Below are 26,098 nucleotides of genomic sequence, written 5' to 3'. Positions count from 1 at the left end.
TGACCCCGGGGGCACAGAGCCATCAATAGCCCCTGAGCACTGCTGGGTGTGGCCACATATTCCCCCCAAAACCCCTCCCCTCCAAAAAAGAAAGAATGAATATAAACCAAAACAGGGTGGAGAAATGCAGTTTATGAGCATTGGTAAGAGAGGGGAACCAAGCAGCAGGACCTTCGCTCAACTTCCGCCAGGGGGCGCCAGAAAACCGAGGTGGGGGCGGCAGCTGGTGTGCCCCCTGGAGCTGGTCTCAGCCTGAGGGGTTGGCACCGGAGCCCAAGTAGGACTCCGCCTGGCTCTCCGGGCGGTGGCACAGGGCTAAAGCTCCGGGCAGGCCGAGGAGTGGGCTTCCCAAAGCCGACTGGGCGTCCAGCAGGCGTGGTGACCCAAGTGCGGCAATGCTGGCTAGTAGGAGAGGGGGAGTCCTTGCCTCAGAGCCTCATCCTCTGGGAGGTTAGGATGGAACCCCACGCTCAACCTCCCCAACTCTGCCCCTCCCCACAAAACACAAATGCATGGCCCAGCCCATAGTTCAGGCCCTGAGTCTAGGTCTTTACCTTGGCCTGAGGAGTTTAACTCTTTGACTGCCAACTCAGTCTCACCCCCCTCTGGAACCAAGGGCTGCATCTGTTTGGGAGAACCCCCAAGAAGCAGCTGGGATGAAGGGTGGCTGAGGAAAACCAGGGAAGAGAGAGAACAGCCACAAACAAAAGGGTTGGGATCAGCACCCCCTTTCCACGCTCTCTTACCAGGGATAGCTCCATCTCCAAGTCTGGCAGGCTCCACTCACGCCCCTGCAGGCTGCTGCCCAGTGGTGCCTGTGGGTGGCTCTGTATCAGGGCCCCTTCCAGGCTTCACCCACAGCTGAGCTGGACCCACAGGGTCTCAGGCCCTGCCCTGATGCAGGGGTACTTACGTCAAGGGGGCCTGCCAGCTCCACACTTTCAGGGGGTCCTGGCAGCAGCATTGCAGGCAGCAGACTCTCTGAGCTGTGGCCGCGCCTCTCTGGGCCCAGAGACCGCCTATGACAAAGAACTGCTGCCTGATGGCCACAGTTTCCCCCTCCCCTGCCCCTTAAGTCCCCAAGGAGGTGGGGTACATGAGGATTCAATCTGGTTACAGGTGGAAAACGTCAGGTGGGGATCCTGGGTACCAAGGGGCACACGTGGTGCCTTCCTCTGCCTTTTGTGCTAGCCTTGGGCTGCTAGCTGGGATGGGGGTGCTCCTCTCTATGGAGTATGTCCACCCCTTCTGTGGTAGGTGTCCTCAGATCCCATGTGTGAGGTTTGGATGCCATTCCCTCACTCCCCCAAGAAGAGGGGGCTCACTGCTTACCTGTCAGCTGCTTCCCTGGGACCTCTGGGCTCAGGCCGGTGGGTGCTGCTGAGCCCCTCGGGACAGAAGCTCCCTTTCCCTTCCAGAATGGCCTGCACCATGGCCACAGGCAGCCGCGGGGGCCCTGGCACACTGAAGTCACACTCAGAAGTGGCCGTGGCTGGCCCAGCCTCACTGGACCCCCCAGGGCTGGCTGGCTCTTCTTTGAGCAATGCCAGGCCTGTCTCCCTGCACCAAGTAAAGCTTCAGCTCAACCCTGGCATCAGCGCACCCCCCAGAACCCCCTACAGCCTTCTGAGCTGCCAGACCCCTGCCAGGCTCCCAAGCTCAGGCCAGTCCCCTTTACCTCCTAACACCACTGGAAGGAGAAAGCCGGGTCCCTTCCGGGGAGAGTGAGGCCTCTGGGATGTCAGAGATGATGGGGCCCAGTGTGGTCTCTGGGAGAGGCTGCACAGAGTCAGAATGCAGTCAGTACCCATACGGCACCCACAGGTGTGAGGGTGTGAAGGGGGGGCGACCCCCTAGCTCACCTGTACTCTAGGGAAAGGAAAAACCTACCGAGTGGAGAAAGCAGGGCTCCTGCTGGTCCCCAGGTAGGGGGGAGGCGCTGAACTTGGTGGGTGTTGGGCTGCCTTCCTCTAGCATCAGGGACCTACGTAGGGGGCAGGGCAGGCTGAGCTCGGCTCTCCCAGGGGCCCCAGCTGCCAAGTCAGCAGAGCTGAGGCCTGGCCATCACATGCCGGAGGCAGCAGGGGCTCCCCTAGAGATGGGCCCTCTGGGGGTGGAGAGGCAGTTCCATCTGTGCCTGTCTCCCTGCTGCTGGGACAATGGTGGTCTGGGTGCTGGAGGGAGAACCTTGAGAATAAGGTCTAGCAGCCGGATCTGGGAGTGAGGGTTCTTGGGTAGCACTGGGGGGTAAGGGGGGCAGGAAGAGTCTGGGAAGGGGGCTCTCCAGGTGAAGGAGTGAAGAGAACTGAAGTGCAGGGGGGCAGCGGGGTGCTGGATGCTCACAGCTTCCTCTTTGCTCCTGCGATGCTGGTGGAGCCCCCCTGAAGGGGCCCAATGAGGCACTGAATCAGCTGCAGAGGAAGCAAAGGGTTAAGTCTTAGGGGTTTGACCCTCGGAAAAAAGGGCACTTCCTGTGGAGGGAGGAGAGTCTACCTTGGCCATCACCCGCTGCTGCCGCCCTTGGCTCTGCCGCAGCGCCAACATCTCCCGCCACAGGATCTCGCTCTGCCTGCGGGAGGGGGAAGCGCACTGAGGCCCACCGGGAGTGCGCTCCGCCCCAGCCCACTCAGACCTGCGCCCAACTCAGACCTGCCCCCAAGAGGACAGATACCGAGGCAGGAAGGGGAAGGGGCTGTCCAGGGTCCCACCGAGCCCTCTCCCCCCACTCCCCCCGCACTGCCTGAGCTCCCGCAGCCGCGCCTCCGTGCTCTCTTGCACGCCCCGAAGGGCCTGCACCTCGCCCAGCAGCCGGCCCAGGTCCCCGGGGCGCCAGCGATCCTCAGCGCGCAACGCAGGCACCTGCAGTGGGACCACCACGGGGTCAGCGAGCGTGCCGAGCCCAGGGCCAGCCGTCTCACGCCGCGCCCGCCTGGGGGGGTGGGAACTCCCGCAGGCCGCCCCCACCTTGCGCCGCACGCGTTCCAGGAGCTGCTCGCGGCCGCGCAGGAAGCTGGGGTGCTGGAACTCGACGTGGTCACGCTCGGGCCTAAGCAGGCCACCCTGCTCCAGGCTCACCACCTTCCGGAAGCCGTCTAGGGAGCGGGGGTGGGGGTGTCGGGACCCCGATGTCACGCTGGGAGTGCGGGGGGGGGTGTCCCCCACTCGCCTCCCGCGTCCCCGGGACACTCACACATGTTGAGCTGCCGCACGAAGCTTGCCATGTTGCTGTGCTTGAAGTACTGGGGCAGCACTTCCTTGGCGAAGCGGTTCTGGTCGCCCACCAGGAAACTGGTCCCGCTCTGCCGAGAACGCAGCCGCCCTCCCGTCGCGCAGACCCGTGAGCCGCGCCCGCCCCCCGCCAGGCCCTGCGCTCCAGGAACCCGCTCCGCAAGCGGCTTGCTCCCCCATCCACCCATGGACACGGGGCGACGCCAGGGGCAAGAGGCCTGACCCTAAGCGAACCCCAACTCCATCCCAGCCCAGGGCTCCCGAAAGCTGCGACTGCCTGATCTGGGGTCCAGCCCCTGCCGGCTAGGGGCCTGCAAAGTGACCCGGTCAGCCACAGCCCTTCGGGCCTCTATTTTCCCACCTGTCTGATGCGGTGCAATGGGACCGAGATTACTTCGAGGCTCCCTCTCTCCCTGCCCCCATTCCCGCCCTTCACTTGGTCTAGCCCGGGAAGAGGTCGTCTCGTCCCCATCTGGCTCGCCCCTCGCAGGGTAAATCATCCCGGACCGCTGGATGGCGGGACCCACCGCCCCAGAGCATCCGAGGCAGGGGGTGGGTGGGTGTGCCACGTTCACGGGGAGGAAGGGCCCCGGCCCTCACCGGGCTCCAGCGGATCAGGTGGTCGGTGGCCGGGTCTCCCACCAGTGCCCACAGCTTGCCCAGGAAGGCAGGCACGAGGCTGGGGCACGGCTCCGCGGGCAGCGGCGTTTCCTGCATGGCGCGCTGTCTGCCAGGCTCTGCGCTGCTGCGGGCGGCCACGGGCTAGTCAGAGCGGCGGAAAGTGCTGCGTTTGCCGCCCGCTCCGCCCCGCTCCGCCCCGGGGCTCCGGGTCAGGCGGCGGCCGCGTGCGAACTGCTGGGCGGGGTTCAGACCCGGCCGCCGCCCAGATGCCGCGGCTGGGACTGTGCGCGCGCGCGCGCGGCGGGGCACAGCAGGGAGAGTGACCCGGGTTCGAGTTACACCCTTCGTTGCCCCTTGCTTCCTTCTTTGCATCCGGGGAGAAAGTCCCCGGGGGGCGGCCTGGTGTGAGCTGGGAAAGTCCTAAAAGGTGGTGGTTGCACCCTCCCGCGGAATCCAGGGGAATTATCATTGAAAAGAAAGAGTGTTCCTCCCCGACGTGCCTCCTCCACCCACCCCTCCCCCAATTTGGACTTGGGACCTTGAGGTCCCGACCTGTCTCCCACCCAGATGGCCTCTCTGGTCTCTACATGTGCCGGTCATTCGCCGTCAGAGCCCGCCCTCGTTCACAGGGCGCAGGAATACTGCAGGGTTGGTTTATTTCAGATTCACCTCCGAGGGCCCCCTGTGGCCTCCTTCCTGCCCCCTCCCGCCATGGCCAGAGCCGCTGAGCTGGCCCAGAACTCGCAGTGCTGTGGGCCTAGACTGGTCCCCAGGACATCCCACAGAGGAACACCAGTCCCGGGATGCTGAAGGTAGTTGGAGCACCTGGGCCCCCGCACTGGCTTCTCTGAGACCACACCCTCGCGGGGGCGGCGGCGGGATGAACAGGGGTGGGGGGAGAGGGGGTTCCGTCCTTCACGCCACGAGTGTGGGCCGCCATGGATGTGGCGCCGGAGTGTGTCTGAGCGTGTAACTGCGCAGGCGCGGGCAGTGCGCGCGGAAGGCCCCCAGCACCGACGGGCGCACCAGGCAGAAGCAGTGCACTTCGTGCAGCCCCGCGCAGCGCGCCGCCAGCTCCTCCAGCGCCGCGTCCAGCTGGGCCGAGGCGGCCGCGCGCACCTCGAGCGTGCGCAGGGTTGCGGCGTAGTGCTGCGAGGCGAAGCGCAGCGGCCCGACGGTGTCCCCGGAGAGGCAGAAGCGCAGCGCGGCCACGGGCACCGCCGGCTGCAGAACGCGCGTCACGCTCTCGCCGGACAGTGCGGGTTCGAGCTCCAGCTCCACCACCAGGCCCGGGTGACGGCGGCGCAACGCGGCCCAGGCTTCGTCAGGCAGCGGCGGCGCGCGGGCATCCTCGGGGCACGCGCCTCGAAGAACCAGGAGCTCGAAAGGCGCACGATCTGGCGCTGCCAGTGTCTCGAGAGCCGGGCGCGACAGGCTGGCCAGGTGCAGGCCGAGGGCACACAGGTGCGGGCAGGCTTCGAGGAGCGTGAGCACTGAACCGGGCCCTACGCTGCCCACCAATGTGTCGTTGTTCAGGAAAAGGCTGCGGAGCTCGGGGCAGCCGCGTGCCACCTGCAGCACCAGCGCATCGTCCAATGTGAAGGGCAGGCGCCGCAGGTTGAGGTGGCGCAGCGCCCGCGTGTCCCGGCAGACGGCATGCACGGCGTCCAGGACGTCGCGGCCCGCGTCGAAGAGCGGCTTCTCTCCGCGGCACTCCAGGCGCAGGCGGCGTAGCCCCGGGGTCCGGCCGGCCAGCGTCGTCAGCAACTCCTTGACTTTCCGGCGGCTGGGCTCCCTCGATGGCTCGAATTGTAGCCCCAGGTTGCGGACGTGATCCAGGCAGGAGGACAGATACAGTGACAACAGGCTTTCTAGCTCCGAGTCGCAACTTGGGGTAAGAGGAGAGGCACCAAGGCATGAAGATGGGGTCTCAGCCCAGCGATGAGGAAGTAGCTTCTACCCGCGCTCAGTCTGGGTTCCCTTCCCACTTCTGCCGCTCCCGCACTCCCCACTTCCGGGTCCATGCCAGGTGGCCCCCAGGTAGTAGCTGATGCTAGCAGTGAACCCTAACTCTGTTTCTTCCCTGGAGCCCCATGTGGTCCCCTGAGCCCCGCCAGGAGTGATCCCTGAGCACAGAGCCAGGAGTAAGCTCTTGAGTACCGCTGGGTGTGGCCCCCAAACGGAAACAAAACAACCACAACAACAACCAGCCAAGGATCAAGTCATCTGTGTCTAAACAATTTGAAAACATGGTGTGTTGGAGAAATTGGGCACTTTTTCCTAGCAAACTCTAAGTGGGCTCTGACCAAAGAGGGTCACGTTCTGACTCTCTCCTTAGCTGAGTCACCTGCCGGAAATGATGGCCTCTGCCTCAGTTTCCTATGTGCAGGCAGAGGAGAAGAGGTGATAGTACTACCTGTCTACCATACCGGCTTGCTCTTTCTTCTTTCTGTTTGGACCACACCTCACAGTGCTTGGGGATGATTTTTGTGCCAGGGATCACTCCTAGTGGCGTGGGAGACTGTGTGGCAGGGGGGAGGTGGGGGGGGGTGGTACCAGGGCCTCCTGCCTGTGAAGCCTGTGCTCCAGCTGCTTAAACTAGCTCTCTAGCCCAACATGGGCTTTTTCTTTCTTTCCCCTCTCTTCTTTCTTTCTTTCTTTTTTTCTTTTTTTTAGATTTCTGGGTCATACCCGGAGATACACAGGGGTTACTCCTGGCTCTCACTCAAGAATTACTCCTGGCAGTGCTTGGGAGACCATATGGGATGCTGGGAATCAAACGCCCTACCAGCTGTGCTATCCCTGTAGCCCACGTTTCTTTCTTTCTTTCTTTCTTTCTTTCTTTCTTTCTTTCTTTCTTTCTGTCTGTCTCTCTGTCTTTTTCTTTCTTTCTTTGGTTTTTGGGCCACACTCTGCAGAGCTCAGGGTTTACTTCTCACTCTGCACACAGGTATCGTTCCTGGGTGGATCTGGGGGACTCTGTGGGGTGTCAGGGATGTACCCTAGATCGACTGCATGCAAAAAAAGCTCCTTTCATTCTGGCCCCACATAGGTTTTCTTTTTCTTATTTGCTTTGTTTTTGGGGCACACCTGGCAGTGCTCAAGGCTTACTCCTGGCTCTACACCAAGGAATAACTCCTGGTGGGGCTTGGGGGACCATATGAATTGCCGTTGAGGATTGAACTCAGGACAGCCACGTGCAAGGCAAACGCCCTACCCACTTTACTATTGGACAAGAGTGATAGCACAGCAAATAGGGCATTTGTCTTGCATGTGGCCAACTGGGTTTGATCCCCAGCATCCCATATGGGCCTCTGAGCACCACCAGGAGTAATTCCTGAGTACAAAGCCAGGAGTAGTCCCTGAGTACTGCCAAATGTGACCCAAAAAGACAGGAAAAGAAAAAAAAACACAACAACAACCTATCCACTTTACTATTGCTCTGGGCCCCCCTCCCCAGTTTTCTTGAGCATTAAATATGTTACTATATGTAAGGAACTGAGAAAAGTGGCTAGCACATAGTAGGCAGTCAATAAATATTAGTAGTGATTATTTGTTTTGGGGCTACACCCTGCAGTGCTCAGGGACCATTTTTGGTTCTGTGAGCCAGGGTCACTCCTGGCAGTGCAGGGGACCATATATGGGTGCCAGGAATCAAATATGGGTAATAATTTTTAATAAGCAGAGAGTTCAGGCCTGGGATGTGGTTCAGAGTGGGACAGCACATAGCTGTGAGATCATAGACTTTGAGACTGCATACCAAGCCACAGCACTAACTCTGGTGGCCCCCAGCACCACTTAAAGTGGCTCCCTGCAACAACAACAACAACAACAACAACAACAACAACAACATACAGACACACACACATTCCCTGACTCCACAGAGAAGAATGAAAAAAACAGGGTGGCAGGATGTGAGGGGGAAGAAGGGGCTCACCTGATGTTTACGTCATGCCACACGGCACTGCAGGTGGCGGCGGCAGCCCAGGCCCTGCAAACCCTGGCGGCGGCAGCACGGTCGGGCAGGGGCAGGTAACAGAAGATGAGTGCCAGCACCTCCTCTGGCAGTTGCTCCCCATGCTCAGTCATGGCTAGGCATTTAGTGGCAGCTGAGGGCCTGGAGAGAGAGGAGGAAAATCAGGAGGTCAAGAAGACCAAAGTGACATAGGGAGCGGGACAAGCCATGGACAGAAATAACCGTGGCCTGGCAGCTGCTACATAATCTGCAAGGCCCAGTCAGAGTGGGAACCAGGAGTCCTTTGTTCAAACTGGCGTTTAGAAGTTTCACACAGTTGCGCAGGGGTGACAATAAAGCAGGTAGGGGCACTCACTTGCCTTGCATGTGGCCAACTTGACTTTGATCCCTGGCACCCCATCTGCTCCTGAGTACCACTAGGAGTAATTCCTGAGTGCAGAGCCAGAAGTAACCCCTAAATATTGGTGGGTGGGTGTTACTGCCTTCCCCCCCCACTCCCCCAAAACAGTTGTAGATAGATCAATTTTTTTTTTTTTGCTTTTTTGGGTCACACCCGGCAATGCACAGGGGTTACTCCTGGTTCTGCACTCAGGAGTTACTCCTGGCGGTGCTCAGGGGACCATATGGGATGCTGGGAATTGAACTTGGGTAAGCTGCGTGCAAGGCAAACGCCCTACCCGCTGTGCTATCTCTCCAGCCCTGACAGTAGATCAATTTTTTTGCTTTTATTTATTTATTTATTTTTGGGGGGTAGGGTCACACCCGGCAATGCACAGGGGTTCCTCCTGGCTCTGCACTCAGGAGTCACTCTTGGCGGTGCTCAGGGGGCCATATGGGATACTGGGAATCGAACCCGGGTCGGCTGCTTGCAAGGCAAACGCCCTACCCACTGTGCTATCTCTCCAGCCCCTAGATCAATTTTTTAAGTTAATAAAGTAAGCATAAGCACTCAGGCCCATGAAGTTGGCCCTGAATACCATAGGGTTTCTGATTAATTTTTTTTTGGTGGGGAGGGGGTCATATCTGGTCATGCTCAGGGCTTATTTCTGACTCTGTGCTAAGGGATCATTCCTGGCAGGACTGGGGGACAACAAGGGATACTGGGTATCTAACCCAGGTCATCTGCATGGAACACCCTACCCTCTGTACTGTCTCCTGGCCCTGGATTTATGATTATTTATTTTGGTTTTTGGGCCACATCCAGCAATGCTCAGGGCTCTGTGCTCAGGGATCACTCCTGGCGATGCTCAGGGGACAATATGGTTTTGGGGATCAAAAGGATGGCCACATGCAAGGCAAGTACCTTACCGACAGAATTATTGCTCTGGTGCCTCTGATCTCTGATTCTTTAAACTCCTTTCTCAGGGCAGTGGAAGACAGCTCAAAGAGCAGGAACTTCCCCAAACTACTTCCTCGCTTGGTGAGAAAATCCACATTTTATGCTCTACCAGAAGGAACACGACCAGGACCTCTGGGTGAAGTTGATAAAGTGAATTCATAAATGTGTGAGTGAGAGTATTATATGTGTGTGTGTGTGTGTATGTGTGTGTGTGTGTGTGTGTGTGTGTGTGTGTGTGAGAGAGAGAGAGAGAGAGAGAGAGAGAGAGAAATATGCACGGGTTCAAACCCTGGTCTCACACATGCAATGCAAGTGCTCTACTGTTGAGCCATATCCCTTGTCTGGATTCATGAATTTTGGAGGATGCCTTGGTTCTTTCTCCCTGTTAACTACAGTCTTCTCTGAAGAAGGTGAAAGGCCGTGGCTCTCGCCAACCTCACCCGCGTTGTTTATGTCTCATGCCGCTGCTCCATAGACATACTCAGTGCCTCTGAGCTAGCCAGAAAAATTTTTCAGGGATATGCTTCTTTAGTATTTGGGACCAAGACAGACATAAAAAGGCCACTGAAATGAAGACTTTTAAGACAGAGCCTGGCAGCAGAATCATTTCGACACTTGTTCACAAATCAGTTTTCAGGAAAGAGCAGGGCCCAAGAATTTAATTGCAATTAGTACGTGGGGCGGGCACGCCAGAGAAACCTCGCCCTATCCCTCTAAACGCCGAAAACCAACCGAAGGGTTAATAGGGCGGGCGCTCTAGGGACTTAATTGGCAGGAAGCCAATCAGGAAGCAGTGCCGCGGGTGGGGCTCAGCAGAACCCGCCCAAGGGGGGCGGGCTCCTTCCCTTTCTGGCTCTGGGAGGCATCCTGTAGGCTTTCAATGACAGGCCGGCGGGGCAGAGAAAAGCTGGGGACTTCGGGGCCTCAGGGCCCCTAGACTCCGATCCTGACCCTCAGAGGCCCAAAGCTTCCAGTGGGCGGTGTAGACACACCCGCAGACCCGACAGCGAGCGCGGCTTCTGCGGGAGGCCTCACTGGAAAGTGTACGGTCGTTTTGGAAGTGGCAATGTTATTTTAAGGTACTCTAAGCTTTGCTGATACTACGTTTCTGTTTTCACTTATTTCTCAGGTTAACGGTTCCTGCTGGAACTTGCACCTCGGCAAATTACATTATTATCCCCCAACTTGACACTTTTGGTTATCTTGGCCAGATTTCTTTTTTTTCCCTTTTCTTTTTATTAAAATTTATTTAGAAGGATGTGATGGGCGAGAAAGAGAAAAGTGCGTGTCTGAAAGAGAACACGGGCTTCTCCCGAGTGGAAACAGGCAAGCAAAGAGACACCGCGGCATGCAAGCGAGATAAAGAACACGCTGCCTCGGCCTGATTTCCACCTGCACCCCGGCCCCCGGATCTTCCGTGGGGAGTCGCAGAGATCGCCCCCCGAGAGCCCTGGACCCAGCGGCATCTCCCTTACTGACGTGGCCCCAGCCAGAGGAAGAGGAGTAGCTCTCACCGCCCCCAAACCCCGGCCTCATTCAAGAAGCGCAAGCCCGAGGTCCCGTGCAGCTCCGGGCCGAGTCTTACCTGCACGGCGGAGCCCGCGGCCGGCTCGCCCAGCAGCAGCAGGCGGAGGGCACCGCGGAGGGGGTGGGGCGGGCCGCGGGGCGGACGGGGCGGCCCGGGCGGCCCGGGCGGCTCGGACTGGGGCGCCGCCCCTGAGCTCCGCGCACACCCGGAAGCTGCGCGAGGCGGCGGAGCCTGGCGGGCGTGGGAACTCAGACCGGGAGGCGGCGGGCAGGTCAGTGGAAGGTAGGGGGTGCTCCCGGGGGTCGGCGGGAAGCGGCGGGTCCAGGCGCAGGTCTGCGCTGTCACCGCGGCTATCCGGCCGGGTAACGGTGGCAGCCGGGTTAGGCTGTTTCCGCGAGAGGCGGGCTGCGGACTTTGACCCCCCTGCCTTGCGCGGGTTCCTAGTTCCCGCTTGGGGCTTTGGACGGGGCGACTGGACCCCTGTTTCTGGTGGGGTGGGGCTGGTTCTGCAGGATCGCGGAGCAGAGACCCCCCCACTCCCTAGCTAGTAGCACGCCGTATGGTGGGGGATCCGGGAGCTCCCCGCTAGCGCGGCGCTGCTGAGAAGGGCACGCGCGGCTGGATGTTGGAGTTGCGGGTTTTGGGTGCTGGAGGGGCCGTCCCCGCTCACCCCGCCTGAGGTGGGACTGCCCCAGGACTGTTAAGTCGTGTTTTAGGACGGCTGCGCCTAGCTGGCTCCTGATGTTGGGTTTCTTTCCGCCCCCCACCCCCCGCCCCCTCCATGTAGAGTTGGTACCCACGTGCCCTTCACAGTCCAGCCCAGCTGCGTATTCCCCGGGCTCAGTCAGAGCTGCAGGTTCCGGCGTCCTGGTAGGGCGGCCCCGCGGAGGGTCCTCTGAGGAGAACGCGCAGGAAGTGCCCAGGGGCCTGGCTCCTCCCTGACCTCTGGCCCTCTGGACCCCCAGACTGGCGCAACTGTTGCATGTGTCGCATTTGTCCCCTGTATGACGATGCATCCCTCCTCCAGGGGCGAGGCCAAGGCCAGCACCCTCAATTGGGGGACTGAGAAGAGGAAGAGGAAGCGTTTGGAGGGTCTTGCTTTCTCCATACCCCTGGATATTTCCCACTTGGAGCCTCCAGCGTTTTCTCCCATTTAGTAAAACAATTATTTATTTATTTATTTATTTTTACCTTTCAATACAAGGGGAATGCATCTCTATAGGAGTGTTGCTAAATTCTGTAAGAATCAAAATCTCCTTTCTCCCCTCTTCTCCCTAAATCATGCTAGCTTTTTGGTAATTTCCAGACCATTATTTTGGGAAAAGTACTGAAATACACAAGTACTATTATGTTTTCTATGAAAAGGTGGGGAGGGGTGCTCAGAAGGCATACCCGCGGCCCCGCATCCAGGGTGAGACCATCACTAAACATTCCACCTGCCGGGTTTTTATGTTCTGTTTTTGGGTTTTGGGACCACGTCAGCACTGCTCAGGGGATACTCCTGACTCTGGCTTAGGGATCACTCCTGATGGGACTCAGGAGACCACATGGGGTTCCAGGCATCAAACTTGAGTTGGCCATTTCGAAGGCTGTACCATCTCTCCTGCCTCTCTTGCTAAGTTTTGTTGCCAGAGGGCCCCTCCCTGTCCAGCCCTGGTTCCAACTTTGGCTTAGATCTGGGTCTGGGAGCAGATCTGAAACATAGCCTCTCCTTTGAGCTCAGGATCCCTACTCCCCGACAGTGCCCAAGGTGGCAGCCCAAGCTCCTTTTGGCACCCGTCCTCTGAGGTTCCCTGTCCCTCAGGCAAGTAGATGCTAGTGGCAGCTGCCCTGTTGTCACTCTAGCCACTTGTGGGATCAGTACATGGGTTCTTGGGTGGGATTTTGGCCTTCTTCTTCCCCTCTAGAGCAGGATTTGGCCAGGAAATAGATGGAGATGTGAGTACTAGGGGGCCTTGGGTCTGTCTGGACTGGGAAGGAATGAAAAATAGAACAGTCTGAGTTGTTTGAGACAATAACCCAGTTCCAAGGGTTTTAAAACAGAAAGGAAACATTTAGCTCACATAGCTGAAGAATCAGAGGCAGCTAGAAGGAGAGGCCCAGCAGTTTGAGTGGCTCTGAGTCAGTTTCTCCATCAGCCAGGCTATTTCAGGATAAAGATGAGACTTACCCTCCCTCCCAGCCAATGGACAGAACACTTGAGCCTTATTGATCCAGCCAGACCAATAAGGACTGTGATTGATCCAAATGGAGTTCTTTGTTTAACTCAGAGTCAGTCATTTCAGGAAGAGAAATGGATTATGCAGATTAGGCAGGATTGCTTCACACCCATGCTTGCTTGGATCTGGGGCGTGGGGTCAGCCACTGTAATTGAGGTGGAAGATGGGCCATCGAGATGAACAGACTGAATGCCGGAGGCCCTAGTTTGGTCCCTTGAACTGCCTGGTCCTGGGTACCACTGGGAGTGACTCCTGGGCACCTGTCAGGGAGTATATCTGTAGCACAGCAGGGTGTGGCCCCAAAACAAAATTATTGAAGTGACCACAGAGATAGTACAGGGCTTAGTAGTTGCTTGCTTTGCAGGTGGCCAAAGTTCAAAGCCCTAGTTCAATCCCCAGCACCATGTGGTCCAAACCTTTCCTCCACAAAATTAAAAAAAATTAAAGTAGACCTGGAGATAAGGTTGCAGGACTTCTTAGAAAGCAGCGGGTGGCAGATCCTGGAGGCTGTGAGGCCTGAGTGAAGGGCTAGAGCTCTGCCCGCTCCCACTGACTGTGCCCTCACCTGGCGGGGCACGCCTCTCCCTGCCCCTGTGACTTGGATTCTTTCTGAGCAGGCAGGGGTGGGCATGTCCCTGCTCAAGGCTGGACTGGGTAGAGGATCTGCCAGGGGATAATGACATTCACAAGTGTGCTTGCAAGCTGGGGACAGCCAGAAGCCAGACCTGGGGGAACAGCTTGGGTTATGCAGTTGGGTTGGGGATGACCTGGACCCCTGTCTGCATCTCCAGCAGGCAAGATGGCAGCTGGGCCCAATGGGCCCGAGGACTGGGTGGGCAGTGCCTACTTATTTGTGGAGTCCACGCTGGACAAGGTGGATCTGTCAGATGCCTACGCTCACTCCCAGAAGAAGGTGGCGGTGTACCAGGCTCTGCGGACGGCACTGACAGGTGTGTGGGTGCTGGCCTTGGAGAAGGAGGGGCTGCGGGGGGACTTTGTAGAGGGTCCAGGGGCTAAGAACCTCCTCTTCACTGTATAGGCTGCACTTAACTCCCAGGTTAGGAGAAATATAGATGGGGAGGGAAGATTCTGGGCTGTGTAGGCTTTTACCTGCTGAGGTGCATAAACCCTGGGGTGTAGATTTGCCTTCCCCCTCCCCCTTTTATCTCTGTGCTAATGACCCCTCTTGAAGGCCCCCACTCACCATGCCACTGGCTTCCTGCTTGCTTTTTTGGGGGGGGAGGCATTTCTGGGTCATACCCAGCAATGCTCAGGGGTTACTCCTGGCTCTGCACTCTGGAATCACTCTTGGTGGTGCTAGGAGGACCATTTGGGATACTGGGGATCGAACCTGGGTTAGTCATATGCAAAGCAAACTCCCCTACCCGCTCCACTATGGCTCTGGCTCTCTGGCTCCTTTTTTGCTACTAATGACTCACTGTTCTCTTTTCCTCTCTCACTGCAGCACTTGCACAAGACCTCTCCCCAGTATCTACCTTTTGGACCCCCCCTTTCCTATCTCAGGGCAGGAGGTTGGCACTGCACCGGGATCGGCTCCAGCCCCAGAGTGGAAGAGCCCCTTTTCTTTCCGGGCCGCCGGAGCTTCTTGGTGGAGTCCAAGACTTGACCACCTCTATCCTGTCCCCTCGCCAGCCGGCTTGGTGGCCCAAGGCATGTGCCTGCTTCGTGCCACTTTCGCCTCATGTCCCTTTGATCATCTCATTTGGCACTTAGGGGGTGGGCTAGAATGGCACCGACTCTGTCTCGGAGTGCTCTCGGTACTGTGCCCTGTATCATTCGAGGTGGTTTTTTTTTGCTTCCCAATTTTGTTTCCCATTTGTGTATTTTGGGCTAACCTCCCTTTCTGTGAATGGGTCGAGGTCTGATCACGGGCTTCCTCTTTCCGCCGGGCGCTTGGAGAGCGGCCCCCCGCCCCCCATGGCGATCGCCTTACTACCCCCCTCTGCAGAATGCTGCGGGAACCCAGACGAGCTGCAGATACTCAAGATCCACCGCAGCGACCCGCAGCTGATCGTGCAGGTGCGTTTCTGCCGGCGCCAGGCCTGCAGCCTGTTTCTGCGCACTTACCGCGAGGGGGCGCTGCGCGCCGCACTGCAAAGGTGCTTGGCGGCAGCGCTCGCTCTGAACTCGGTACCTTTGCAACTGGAGCTGCGGGCCGGCGCCGAGCGGCTGGATGGCCTGATGACCGAGGAGGAACGCTGTCTGAGCTGCATCCTCGCCGAGAAGGTGCGGCCGGGCGGGGCCCGGGCTGGGCGGGGCCCCAGCGGCTAAGGCTCCCACCCACGTCACACTCCCTTCTCCAGCCCGACCGGCTCCGGGACGAGGAACTCGCTGAGCTGGACAATGCGCTTCGGAATCTATCGTGTAACTCGGGGGGCCAGGGCGACAACGTGGCTGTCCCTGGAGCCCCTTCGCAGACTCTGACATCCTCTCCGTCGGAGGAGAAGCCGCCGCCGCCGCCGCCGCCGCCCACTGGCCAGACCTTTCTGTTCCAGGGCCAGCCCGTAGGTGAGGCGCTGGCAGGGGTGTCTTTGGAAGGAATCAGGGGAGGAGCACCGTCTGGGCGGGGAAGACTTACCTTTTTTTGTTTTGTTTTGTTTTTGTTTTTGGGTCACACCCGGCAATGCTCAGGAGTTACTCCTGGGTCTGCACTCAGGAATCACTCCTGGCGGTGCTCAGGGGACCATATGGGATGCTGGGAATTGAACCTGGGTCGGCTGCGAGCAAGGCAAACACCCTACCTGCTGTGCTATCGCTCCAGCCCCTGGGCGGGGAAGACTTTGGGGCCCGCGCTCACTCGGCTTTCCACTCCCCTGTCCCTGCAGTGAACCGGCCGCTGAGCCTGCAGGACCAACTGACCTTCGCACGCTCGGTGGGCCTCAAGTGGCGCAAGGTGGGGCGCTCACTGCAGCGCAGCTGCCGCGCGTTGCGGGACCCAGCGCTGGACTCACTGGCCTACGAGTACGAGCGTGAGGGCCTGTACGAACAGGCCTTCCAGATGCTGCGGCGCTTCGTGCAGGCCGAGGGCCGCCGTGCCACCCTGCAGCGCCTGGTGGAGGCGCTCGAGGAGAACGAGCTCACCAGCCTGGCTGAGGATTTGCTAGGCCTCGCACATCCCGATGACGGTGTAGCCTAAGCAGCCAGAGAGAAAGGCGCGTGGAGTCCAGTTGCCCAGCCAGGCTTCGGAACCTTTTGGTGACTCTAGGGTCCCCTTTGCTGCTACTGCTGACGTCCTGGCCATCCATGGGGTCCTGAAGCCATGTTGCACCCTACAGTAGCAGATCTGCTGGGGCTGCAGAGCAAACCTCACTGCCCTCTGCGGGATGGGATGGGCACCCATCTGGCACCTGGACTGCCACGTGTGCCATGGAGGGATTTCGCCCAAACACTTTGACAGAGATAGAGAGCACAGGTGGCTGGGGGCAGAGTTCTGTGTCAACCTCTGGCGTTAGAAGAGAGGCTCCTGCCCATTCTCACCACCTTCACCAATGGAAGGTGACAAACACTGTGTCCTTGCGTCATTTGGGTGCTGCAGACACAGTGAACAGGACAGAGCAGCTGTCCCCCAGTTCACTCTGTGGGGCTCTTTATATTAACAGTATTAAAACGATTCTTGTTTTGTTTCAGTGAATATGAAAAATAGAAGGAGCTGGGAAGGCAAGTAACGGGGAGGGCTGAGTGTAAACGCAGTGGGTGGGGCTGAGAGAAGGGCAGTATTCCTGCCACCACAGCCTCAGGAAGTTCCTGAAGGAAGGGGGGAGGGTGGGGTGGTGGAACAGCATGTGGAGAAGGGCTGGGTCTAGGGATCGGTGGGAAAAGGGGTGGCCCAGAGAGGCAGGAGGAAACCCAGGCAATCTGGAAGCCAGCGCATGCCCACGGGCTGTGATGGAACCCTGGGGAAAAGGTAACCAGATGGGGCAGTCTGAGGCCAGACCCGAGTGGAAGAAGCCAGAATAGGACTCTTGAGAAGTCTGTGAAAGAAGAAAGTAGGGGATCAAGAAAAGGAGTTGACCTTTTTTTTTTTGGCCACACAGTGGTGCTCAGGGGCCACTCCTGATTTTTTTTTTTTTTTGGGTCACACCCGGCTATGCACAGGGATTACTCCTGGCTCTGCACTCAGGAATCACTCCTGGCGGTGTTCAGGGGACCATATGGGATGCTGGGAATCAAACTCGGGGCGGCCCCGTGCAAGGCAAATGCCCTACCCGCTGTGCTATTGCTCCAGCCCCCCCCCCTTTTTTTTTTTTTAAAAAAATGGTTGTACTTAAACCTGTACTCTCTCACCAGCCCCAGGGTTTGAATATCACTTCTTTCTTTTTTATACCATAGTGCTGCTTTGGGCTTACTCCTGGCAGGGCTTGAGGGACTATATGAAGTGAGGGGATCAAACAAGGTTGGCAAACGCTGTACCTGCAGTACTATCGCTCTGGCTCAGGGTTTGCTTCTTAGGAATATTGATGGAATTGTCGGAGGCACAAGTATGGCCCAGAAGAAGGATGGTGCTGAGTAGTAAAGCCATAGCTATCCTCAGACACAGGGGTGGGGGAACCTGTCTATTCCAGGCCCCGTTGCCTGCGATGCTGAGTTTCAGATTTGCAACATATGTTTTGCATACAAGAGCCCTGGGTTCAACCCTCAGCACCACATGGTCCCTCCAACATCTTCAGGAGAAAACCCTGAGCACGAGCCTCCAAGCCTAGCGTCATGATCCATGCCTGTCCCCACCTACCTTGGTCAAAAAGCTGGTTGCAGTGCTGGGCAAGGACTGGGCCTCAGGCTCCAGAGCGTCCCTGCCCAGCTCTGAGGTTGCCCTGATTTTGGTTTTGGTTTTAGTTTTCAGGTCACACTGAGCAGTGTTTAGGGATCAGTCCTGATGGGCTCCGGGACAAGCACCCTGCCTGCCATACTATCTCTCCAGCCCCTCAGATCAAGTCTTTTGCTTATGTGCTGACTTGAGTCTCCCCAAGCTGAACAAATGCAGTGATGCAAGCATGGTTATATCTACCATGGGCCGAGCTACCTCGGAACATCAGCTGCTTCTGGGACAAATAGTCTGAAATGCTCACCTATGAATTCCAGCCGACTTCAGTTACAGCAGAGGCAGCCTCCTGAGTGGGTGGGAGGGGAGGCACAGGACATCCTGTGGGAAAGCCAGAAGGCGGGCTTTACCTTCTGCCATTTTGTATCTGGACAGTCGCTACCTGGGTTTGTGCAGTATTAGAGAACAGCCAGTGGAGTGTTGGTGACCCTGAACCAGGTGACTTATAGTGTGTGTGTGTGTGTGTGTGTGTGTATGTATGTGTGCTTACACGCAGGGGGCGGGGTGGGGGAAGGAGAGACATGTCCCAGGGCATTTCATGGGCTCCACCAGCACCTGAGAGACGCTTCCAGGAGGGGCTGTGCCAAGATTTCCCCCTCCCACTGGAGAGGTGGGCAAGAAGTCTATCAGAAACTTACCTTCCTCCAGCGCCTGGGAAAGGCGAATTTGGGAAGCCTGAGCCTGCACCCACACCAGAGCCCACTTTGGGTTCCCAGAGTGTTTCCCGTAGAGACTAACAGGCGCCGGGGCGGAGCCGGGAGCCGGGCTCCAGATGTCTGGGCGCGCACAGCTGGACGGTCACGTGGCAGCGACTTCGGTCCCCCTTCCTGCCAGCGCTGCATTTGGCCCAGGCCCCTGTTCATGGCCGCCCTGGGGACCCTGCGCTGAGCCCTGCAGGCCGGGGCGTCTGGGGCTGAGCGTGAGTGTTGGGGGATCCCGAGATCAGCCCTGGTGGTTGGGAGGGGTAGTAGGAATCGGGCTGCGGAGGGGCCGGGAGGGCGGGGGCGGGGGCTGGCTGGGAACCTGGCCCGGGGGTGGGGACACCAGAGAAGTCGCTAGCAGGACTCCTTCCCTTTCGGAGTGCCCCTCGGGTGGAGGGTTCAGGGGTCCGAGTCGGATTGCTGGGAGGGTGCAGTCGTCCGAGACCCGGGTTTGGGGTCCTGGAGCGCTGGCTGCGTCGCCGGCCCCTGACCGAGCCTCTCCGCAGGCGGAGCGGGCGCAGGCCGAGTGGACATGAGGCGGAGGCTGTGCCCGCGCAGGGACGCGTTGCTCACGCTGCTTCTGGGCGCCGCCCTCGGCCTCCTGCTCTACGCGCAGCGGGACGGGGCGGCCCCGACCACCGCCGCGGCGCCGGCTTCCTCCCTGGCAGCTCAGGGCCTCACTCCCAGGCCCCGCGAAGTCCAGGCCCCGCTGGCCTACGAAGGCGACACGCCGGGACCGCCCACGCCCACGGGACCCTTTGACTTTGGCCGCTATCTGCGCGCCAAGGACCAGCGGCGCTTCCCGCTGCTCATCAACCAGCCGCGGAAGTGCCGCGGCGCGCGGCCGCACCTGCTCATCGCCGTCAAGTCGGTGGTGTCCGATTTCGAGCGGCGTCAAGCCGTGCGCCAGACGTGGGGGGCTGAGGGTCGTGTGCAGGGGGCGCTGGTGCGCCGCGTGTTCCTGCTGGGCTTGCCCCGGGCTGCAGACCCCGCGGGGCCCGACGGGGAGCGCCAGGGCTGGCGCGCAGACTGGCAGTCCCTGCTGCGAGCTGAGAGCCGCGCCTACGGGGACATCCTGCTCTGGGCCTTTGAGGACACTTTCTTCAACCTAACGCTCAAGGAGATCCACTTTCTGGCCTGGGCCTCCTCCTACTGCCCCGACGTGAGCTTCGTTTTCAAGGGCGACGCCGATGTGTTCGTGCACATCGGAAATCTCCTGGAGTTCCTGGCGTCCCGGGACCCGGGCCAGGATCTGCTTGCGGGTGACGTGATCGTGCAGGCGCGGCCCATCCGCGCGAGGAGCAGCAAGTACTACATCCCGGAGGCCGTGTACGGCCTCACGGCCTACCCGGCCTACGCGGGCGGCGGCGGCTTCGTGCTGTCGGCGGCCACGCTGCACCGGCTGGCCGACGCCTGCGCGCAGGTCGAGCTCTTCCCCATCGACGACGTCTTTCTGGGCATGTGTCTGCAGCGCCTGCGCCTCACCCCCGAGCCTCACCCTGCTTTCCGGACCTTTGGCATCCCCCAGCCCTCGGCCGCCCCCAACCTGCGCACCTTCGACCCTTGCTTTTACCGAGAGCTGGTAGTAGTGCACGGGCTCTCAGCTGCTGACATCTGGCTGATGTGGCACCTGTTGCACCAGCAGAAGGGGCCAGCCTGTGCACAGCCGCTGCCTGCAGCTACCGGCCCCTTCCAGTGGGGCCCCTAGCCAGCGACCACAGCCCCAAGGGCTGCTCATTCACTCCCAGGATGCAGGAGGTTTGAAGGTGGTTTCCCTAGCAAATTATTTCATTGTCTTCCTCCTTACCCTCAAAGGTATTTAGTACAACCCCAGATTGTCAGGTGTCTTCCTCGGGTTCCTGGCAATCAGGGTGATTTGGGTCACCCCTCTGGCAGCCCGTCTAGAACTAGCCCTTCGAGGAAGGCAGAGCTGAAACAGGTGGACACCAGGGTGTGTGTGTGTGCGCGCGCGTGTGTGTGTAGTACATGTACATACAGACAGAGCTGCTGAGATGAGACATTAGGCTCTCCTGGGTGTGTGCAGGTGCATGTGTGTGTGTGAGACAGGCAGGGCTGCTGAGTTGTGAACACTGAGCTCTGTGTGTGTGTGTGTGTGTGTGTGTATGCTCCCTGGTTTAGAACCCCCGGACGATGTAGACAAAGATAAACTTTTCTCAGGTAGAAGTCCAGCGAGGAATGGGGACTGGCCATAGTCCTAGAACTAAGCACTCTTCTGCATCTTAACCTGAAAGCAAGCATCCCCTCCCCTCTCCCAAATGGGATTTCCAGTCCAGCCCTGGTCTTCAGATCTTTGAGGCCCATTTCCCGGGAGCCAAGTCCTCTGCCCTGGCTTGGCAGAACACGAGGGACAGAGGCACACACGACTCAGCAGCAAAGAACCCACATCACTCAAGTGTGCTGGTCTCTTTCAGAGTGCTGGGAATTGTTTCCCCTAAGGTGAACCCAATTATAAAACCTCCTGTATTCTCCAATGACGTCTTCCTCCAAAAAAACAAAAACAAAAACAAATCACCCACACACTTATTTTAGTACAAACATCCCAGCATTGGCACATGGTGAGCCACTGCTGAGGGTATAGGTCTTTATTGGAGGGGATGTGGGCAGGGGGTGAGGAAGGTTCCCCCTTTCTGGGAATTGAGGACAGTGCTGGCTACCCCTGACGGTGGGCTATGTGGGGGTTCTCTGGTCAGATCAGTCCAGATGGGAAGACACCAGTCACAAAGTCATGGGAGCGCCACACAAGCCTAGCTGTAGGCCCAGTAACCAGAGCGCAGGCAGGCCCCCTGCACATTCATCGTTAACTATACAGGATGAGGCTGTACATGAGTTAATTACAAAACAGTCATATTTACAAAATTCTGTACACACATTTGAAAAACTCACAAAATTGTCATCTATGTATCACAAGTTGCTAGACCAAAATATTAAAAATGGGATAAAATTATACATTTCTCTTCTCAATTCTTTTCAAAAGGATTAATATTTGTAAAGTACATATGCTACTTTCCTCAGCAAGACTCATGGAGACCAAGAAGTCCAGTCCTCCTTGAGTCCCCAGAGGCCTTGAGCCAAGACTGGGCCAGCCAGGGGACAGTGGCCAGGGTCGGGGCAGGGGAGCCAGCCCACAGTGCGGGACATAATGTGGAAACGCAACAGAAGGAAGATGTCTTTGGCTAAAACTTTGGCATTAAATAAAAGAGGCAAACAGGATGGAAACATGCTGCCCTGCCAGCCAGACTGGGGCAGGACGGGGGGGGGGCACAGTTTCACTTGAAGGCTGACTTCAAGATGGGTGGGAACCAGGCCTGGGTACGCACCAGGATGGTAGAAAGTAGTTTCAACCATTGTGCTGTATCTCTGAGGCCTGGCAAGGGAGCGCGTGCAAGAAGGAAACAAGGAAGGGCAGGTGGGCCACACTGGCCACAGCCAGTTCATCAAGTAACTAAAGTAGATGTAGTGCAAAAGTCGCAACCAAGTACTATGGACATGCTACCTGCTTGCCTTAAGGGTCACGTGGCCATGCTGGGCCAAAGGCAGGACCTGTCCTCGTCCTGGTACCTGTGTCTTCAGCCAGAAAGAGCCCCAGGTTTTCCCAGTGGGCAGGGGATGGGGAGACAGAACCCTGCCTCCGTACATAGAGCTGAGAGCTCCTGGACCAGGTATCCAGGCTCAGAGTTTGTGCTTCTCTTTGCAGTCTGTGTTTCCTGTTGGCACCAGCAGGCTGAGGACGGACAGAGGAAAATCTGGGCCTCTCCCCTTAGTGCAGCAAACCCAGCCTGAGCCCCACCCCAATATCACAACAACCGTCAATACTGGCAAGGTGTCTGAGAAAACCCACAGGGTGGCACTTGGCAGCCCACTGAGCAGGAGGTGATGCACAGTTCGAGAGGGCAGAGGGGCATGGGTGGCGATGTCCCTAGGAGAGCTCTGCTGGTCTCAGGTAGGTGCCAGGCCTGGGGGGGCCGTACAGAGTCACCGAGGCAATGTGATTATTCTGCATGACCTGGCATGAGAAGAGAACATGAGTGAAGGAGGGAGGAGGGATGTGGCCGAGCAGCCCAGCAGGCTCCAGGAAAACCAGCAGCACTGGGCACTGGCCGCACGAAGGGACCCGAGGCACGTTCCACGCATGGGTGCTCAAAGCTGTGTGCGAAACACACCCGCAGACAGGGAGGGCCAATCCCGCAACACCCGCTCCCCTCCAGGGGTCACTGTTGCTCCATGCCTGTTTGTTCCTCACAAAAACTTCACACCTATCTGCCTAGTTCTTCTGTTTCATTTATTTATTTATTTATTTATTGCTTTTTGGGTCACACCCCGCGATGCACAGGGGTTACTCCTGGTTCATGCACTCAGGAATCACTCCTGGCCATGCTCAGGGGACCATATGGGATGCTGGGAATTGAACCTGGGTCAGGCCTCATGCAAGGCAAACGCCCTACCCGCTGTGCTATCATTCCTGCCCCTGCCTAGTTCTTCTGGATCTGTTAGGGGTCTGCTGAAGGCTGGGCAGATCACAAGGGCTGCCAGAGAGTGAACCTGGGTCAGCCGTGTGCAAGGCAAATGCCTACCCCCAGTACCATCAGCTGGGAAGAAAAAGTGGGCCCTAGCCCATTCTGCTCCCAGCCTGTGGGCCATCGCCCAGGTTCCCAGCACTCCAGGCTCAACCTCATTTGCCTTATGGTTCTCTACCCTGCTTCACTCATGCTTTCAGAGATATATGTAGGAACCACAATTTCCTCTCATCTTGCTGGACATGGACCATTGCTTCAGCCTCAAATCTCAAATTTCCCTAATAGAAGCCTGAATCTCCAGCAGGTAGGCCCAGGGCTGGACAGACAGCATAGTGGGTAGGGCACCTGCCTTGCACACAATTAACCATGGTTTGATCCCTGGCACACCAAAGGGTCCTCTGAGCCCAAACAGGGGTAATCCCTGAGCAGAGAGCCAGGAATAAACTCTGGGCACCATGAGGTATGAATCCCCTCCCCCCCCACCACCAAAAAATGGTGGGGTAGCCAAACCCAGAGATACTTGTATTACTTAACAGTGCTGCTAAAGGGACAAGAGAGAGAGTACAGTGGTTCGGGCTCTTGCCTTGCAGGAGGCTGACTGGGTTTTGATCCCCGGCACCCCATATGGTCCCCTGAGCACTGCCAGTAGTAATTTCTGAGTGCAGAGCCAGGAGTTACCCCTGAACAATGCCAGGTGTGGGCCCCCACGTCCCCCCTCCCAAATGTAAGTAAGCCCAATTCTTCGTGACAGGGTTGGTGGAGGATTAGCCAGTCTGCAGAGCCACTGGGCCCCCTTCAGTCATCTGCCTTCACTATTCCTCCTATAACCACTGATCTCTCAAGCCGGGGGGTTTACCTCAAAAATCATCCGCTGAAGACCAAAGCAGAAGGTGGAGCCAAATGGGTTGGTGTTATTTGGAGAGGAAGACCTGAGGCCAGAGAAACCAGAATTAGAGGGGACAATCATCGGCCCAGGCCAGGCAGAACACCCAATTCCTTTGGGTTGGGGGCTAGTGACTAGTGGTCTCTTATGCAATGAGTGTATCTCGGCTCCCCACACGGACCCTTAGGGTCTGTAAGTAACACAAGAAACAACAGCTCAATGGGGTATAGAAAATTACCGAGCATTTGTCTTAGTGTGATGTAAGGAGAGTCTAGGAAAGGAGGAAACCAGGTAGTAGGCTCTTGGGCAGGGGGAAAAAAAAAAGAGAGATAGTTCAAAAAATAGGCACATTCCTAGCTTGTGCGAGATCGAGTTGATATTTAGCCCTGCAGGGCCTGCAAGCACTGTGGGTTGACCTCTATTAAAACAAATAAAAAAAGCTTAGGACAGTCAAAACTGCCTCCCCAACCAGGTTTCATCCCCAGCATCCGATATGGTCCCCCAGCACTGCCAGCAGGAGTAATCCCTGAGCACAGAACCAGATGTAAGCCCTAAGCACAGCTGGTGTGGCACTAAAACAAATTAAAAAAACCCTCACAAAAAACAGTAGTAACAAAGAAACCCCAAACAAACAAAAAAATGCCTCCCTGTGATCGTAGAGCATGCAGGGGCTTGCCTTTTATGTCTGGGTCCCCAGCACTGCCAGGAGTAATTCTTGAATGCAGAGTTTCGTCTCAAAGCAAAGTAAAACAAACCAAACCTGCCTCTTTCCTAGCAGGAAATGAAGGCTGCCCATCTTCAGGGGGCAACCACAAAGAGACAGGGAGCAAGCAGGACCACTCATAAGGGGAGCAGGATGATGTTTCCATAATGCCAGAAGCACTGAGGTCTCCTTTTTTCTTTTCGGGGCAACACCCAGCAGTCCTCAGAGCTAAGTCCTGCCTCTGTGCACAAGGATTGCTCCAAACAGGCTTGGGGACTTATATGGGGCGCCAGGGATCAAATCAAAGGCAGGGATCAAATCAAATTGTCAGGGATCAAATTAAATCGGGTCAGTGGGTAAGTAAGGGAAATGCCCTACCCGCAGTACTATTACTCTAGCCCACCCAAGTTGAGGTTTCTTTGTTTTGTAGTTTTGTTTTTGGGCCACTTCTGTTGATGCTCAGGGATTACTCCTGGCAGTGCAGGGAACCACACAGGTTGGCAGGGATCAAACCCATGTTGGCTGTATGCAAGGCAAGTGCCTTACTCCCTGTACTATTTCTCTGACCTCTCCATGTCCCCCACAATAAGTTGGGGTTTCTAAGCAGGAGACCCTGCTGGGCTCCAGGCTTTGCAGAGGACAGTGGTCAGAGATCACACCCTTCTGCTTACCTGTGCAGGACAACGGGCTTCTCCACAGGATGGCCCAGGAGCTCCTGGATATTGTCCCACTGTAAGAGGATAGAGGTGGCAGGGTGTTAGCAGGGACCTGACTGCACCTGTGGCCAGCGGCTGGCCCAGAGGCCATGGGCCCCCAACTCCTGAGAGGCTCAGCATGCCCACATTTGCAGGCTGCATCAGGGAGGAAAGTAGCTCAGCTTACCTTACTGTAAGTTGTGCAAGTTTCTGTCTGACCATCTGCATTTTCTGAAAAGAGAAGATCGGGTGGTTGGAGGCTGGTCAAGGCTGGATTCAGTGCCACACCTGCTCAGGAAGAGGACTCTGACAACCCACACCCCAGCCCGAGGGAAAACAGACTTGGCCACCCTTTGCTCTGGGTTTGGAGTACAGAGAGAGAGTAAATGGGCTGTTGAAAAGTTTCTGTGGCTGTAAAGTAAAGGGCTGGTATAGTCAGGGGTGAGCTCCACAAACCAGCAAAGGATAGAAGTTACAAGTTTGGACTGGAGTACCCTAAGAGCATGTGGAGACAGGAAACTCTCCCCTTCAGAGACCAGTGGTCTCTTAGGAAACACCTAGAGGTCTCCAGTAGACCTGGACCAAGGACAATTCAGGTCCCACATAAGAGAAGAGCTGGAGTGAAGGGCTGACCAGGCATGCAAGGCACCACAAACCCAGCTACTCACCACCCCCTTTCGCTTGTCCCTTCTCATCATGACACTGACTCTAAAACCCTTTCATTACCCTGCAGACATTCATTACTTACCTTTTTTTATGGCTAGTGGGATCTTGAACTCACAGCGGTGATAACTAGAAAGAGAAGGTAGATGGGTAAAGATGAGGCTTCC

General features: G+C 57.4%; 5 protein-coding genes across 5 annotated transcripts in view; 2 read left to right on the top strand and 3 right to left on the bottom strand.

Annotated features, from left to right (window-relative positions):
* Positions 1–191: 191 nt before the first annotated feature.
* On the bottom strand, positions 192–4,057 carry HSF4 (heat shock transcription factor 4). The gene is made up of 12 exons (XM_056136021.1): positions 3,829–4,057; positions 3,191–3,299; positions 2,965–3,092; positions 2,738–2,859; positions 2,494–2,569; positions 2,344–2,411; positions 1,891–1,984; positions 1,679–1,779; positions 1,333–1,560; positions 914–1,019; positions 747–815; positions 192–402 (listed from the first exon to the last, which is right to left on the bottom strand). The coding sequence occupies exons 1-12, from the start codon at positions 3,943–3,945 to the stop codon at positions 316–318; spliced, it is 1,305 nt and encodes a 434-aa protein (XP_055991996.1). The 5' UTR covers positions 3,946–4,057; the 3' UTR covers positions 192–315.
* A 420-nt stretch (positions 4,058–4,477) lies between these two features.
* FBXL8 (F-box and leucine rich repeat protein 8) lies at positions 4,478–10,782 on the bottom strand. Its single transcript, XM_056136024.1, has 3 exons — positions 10,750–10,782; positions 7,787–7,966; positions 4,478–5,737 (listed from the first exon to the last, which is right to left on the bottom strand). The coding sequence occupies exons 2-3, from the start codon at positions 7,936–7,938 to the stop codon at positions 4,765–4,767; spliced, it is 1,125 nt and encodes a 374-aa protein (XP_055991999.1). The 5' UTR covers positions 7,939–7,966; positions 10,750–10,782; the 3' UTR covers positions 4,478–4,764.
* A 43-nt stretch (positions 10,783–10,825) lies between these two features.
* TRADD (TNFRSF1A associated via death domain) lies at positions 10,826–16,555 on the top strand. Its single transcript, XM_056136025.1, has 5 exons — positions 10,826–10,963; positions 13,703–13,861; positions 14,881–15,158; positions 15,236–15,440; positions 15,758–16,555. Exons 2-5 carry the CDS (start codon positions 13,711–13,713, stop codon positions 16,066–16,068), a joined length of 945 nt encoding a protein of 314 aa, XP_055992000.1. The 5' UTR covers positions 10,826–10,963; positions 13,703–13,710; the 3' UTR covers positions 16,069–16,555.
* Positions 16,556–18,591: 2,036 nt separating this feature from the next.
* On the top strand, positions 18,592–20,247 carry B3GNT9 (UDP-GlcNAc:betaGal beta-1,3-N-acetylglucosaminyltransferase 9). Its single transcript, XM_056136023.1, has 2 exons — positions 18,592–18,670; positions 18,959–20,247. Exon 2 carries the CDS (start codon positions 18,985–18,987, stop codon positions 20,158–20,160), a length of 1,176 nt encoding a protein of 391 aa, XP_055991998.1. The 5' UTR covers positions 18,592–18,670; positions 18,959–18,984; the 3' UTR covers positions 20,161–20,247.
* A 757-nt stretch (positions 20,248–21,004) lies between these two features.
* The window catches only part of PHAF1 (phagosome assembly factor 1), a 35,670-nt gene continuing 30,576 nt past the window's right edge, over positions 21,005–26,098 (bottom strand). The window contains exons 12-16 of the mRNA XM_056136022.1: positions 26,017–26,060; positions 25,456–25,499; positions 25,245–25,303; positions 23,844–23,916; positions 21,005–22,476 (exon numbers count right to left, since the gene is read on the bottom strand). Of these exons, the coding sequence (XP_055991997.1) occupies positions 22,390–22,476; positions 23,844–23,916; positions 25,245–25,303; positions 25,456–25,499; positions 26,017–26,060 (307 nt within the window). The 3' untranslated portion in view covers positions 21,005–22,389. The remainder of the gene's footprint in view (positions 22,477–23,843; positions 23,917–25,244; positions 25,304–25,455; positions 25,500–26,016; positions 26,061–26,098) is intronic.

This window comes from Sorex fumeus, unplaced genomic scaffold (genome assembly GCF_029834395.1).
Source record: "Sorex fumeus unplaced genomic scaffold, SorFum_2.1 ptg000122l, whole genome shotgun sequence".
Taxonomy (NCBI): domain Eukaryota; kingdom Metazoa; phylum Chordata; class Mammalia; order Eulipotyphla; family Soricidae; genus Sorex; species Sorex fumeus.
This window is presented reverse-complemented; position numbering and strand designations above follow the sequence as displayed.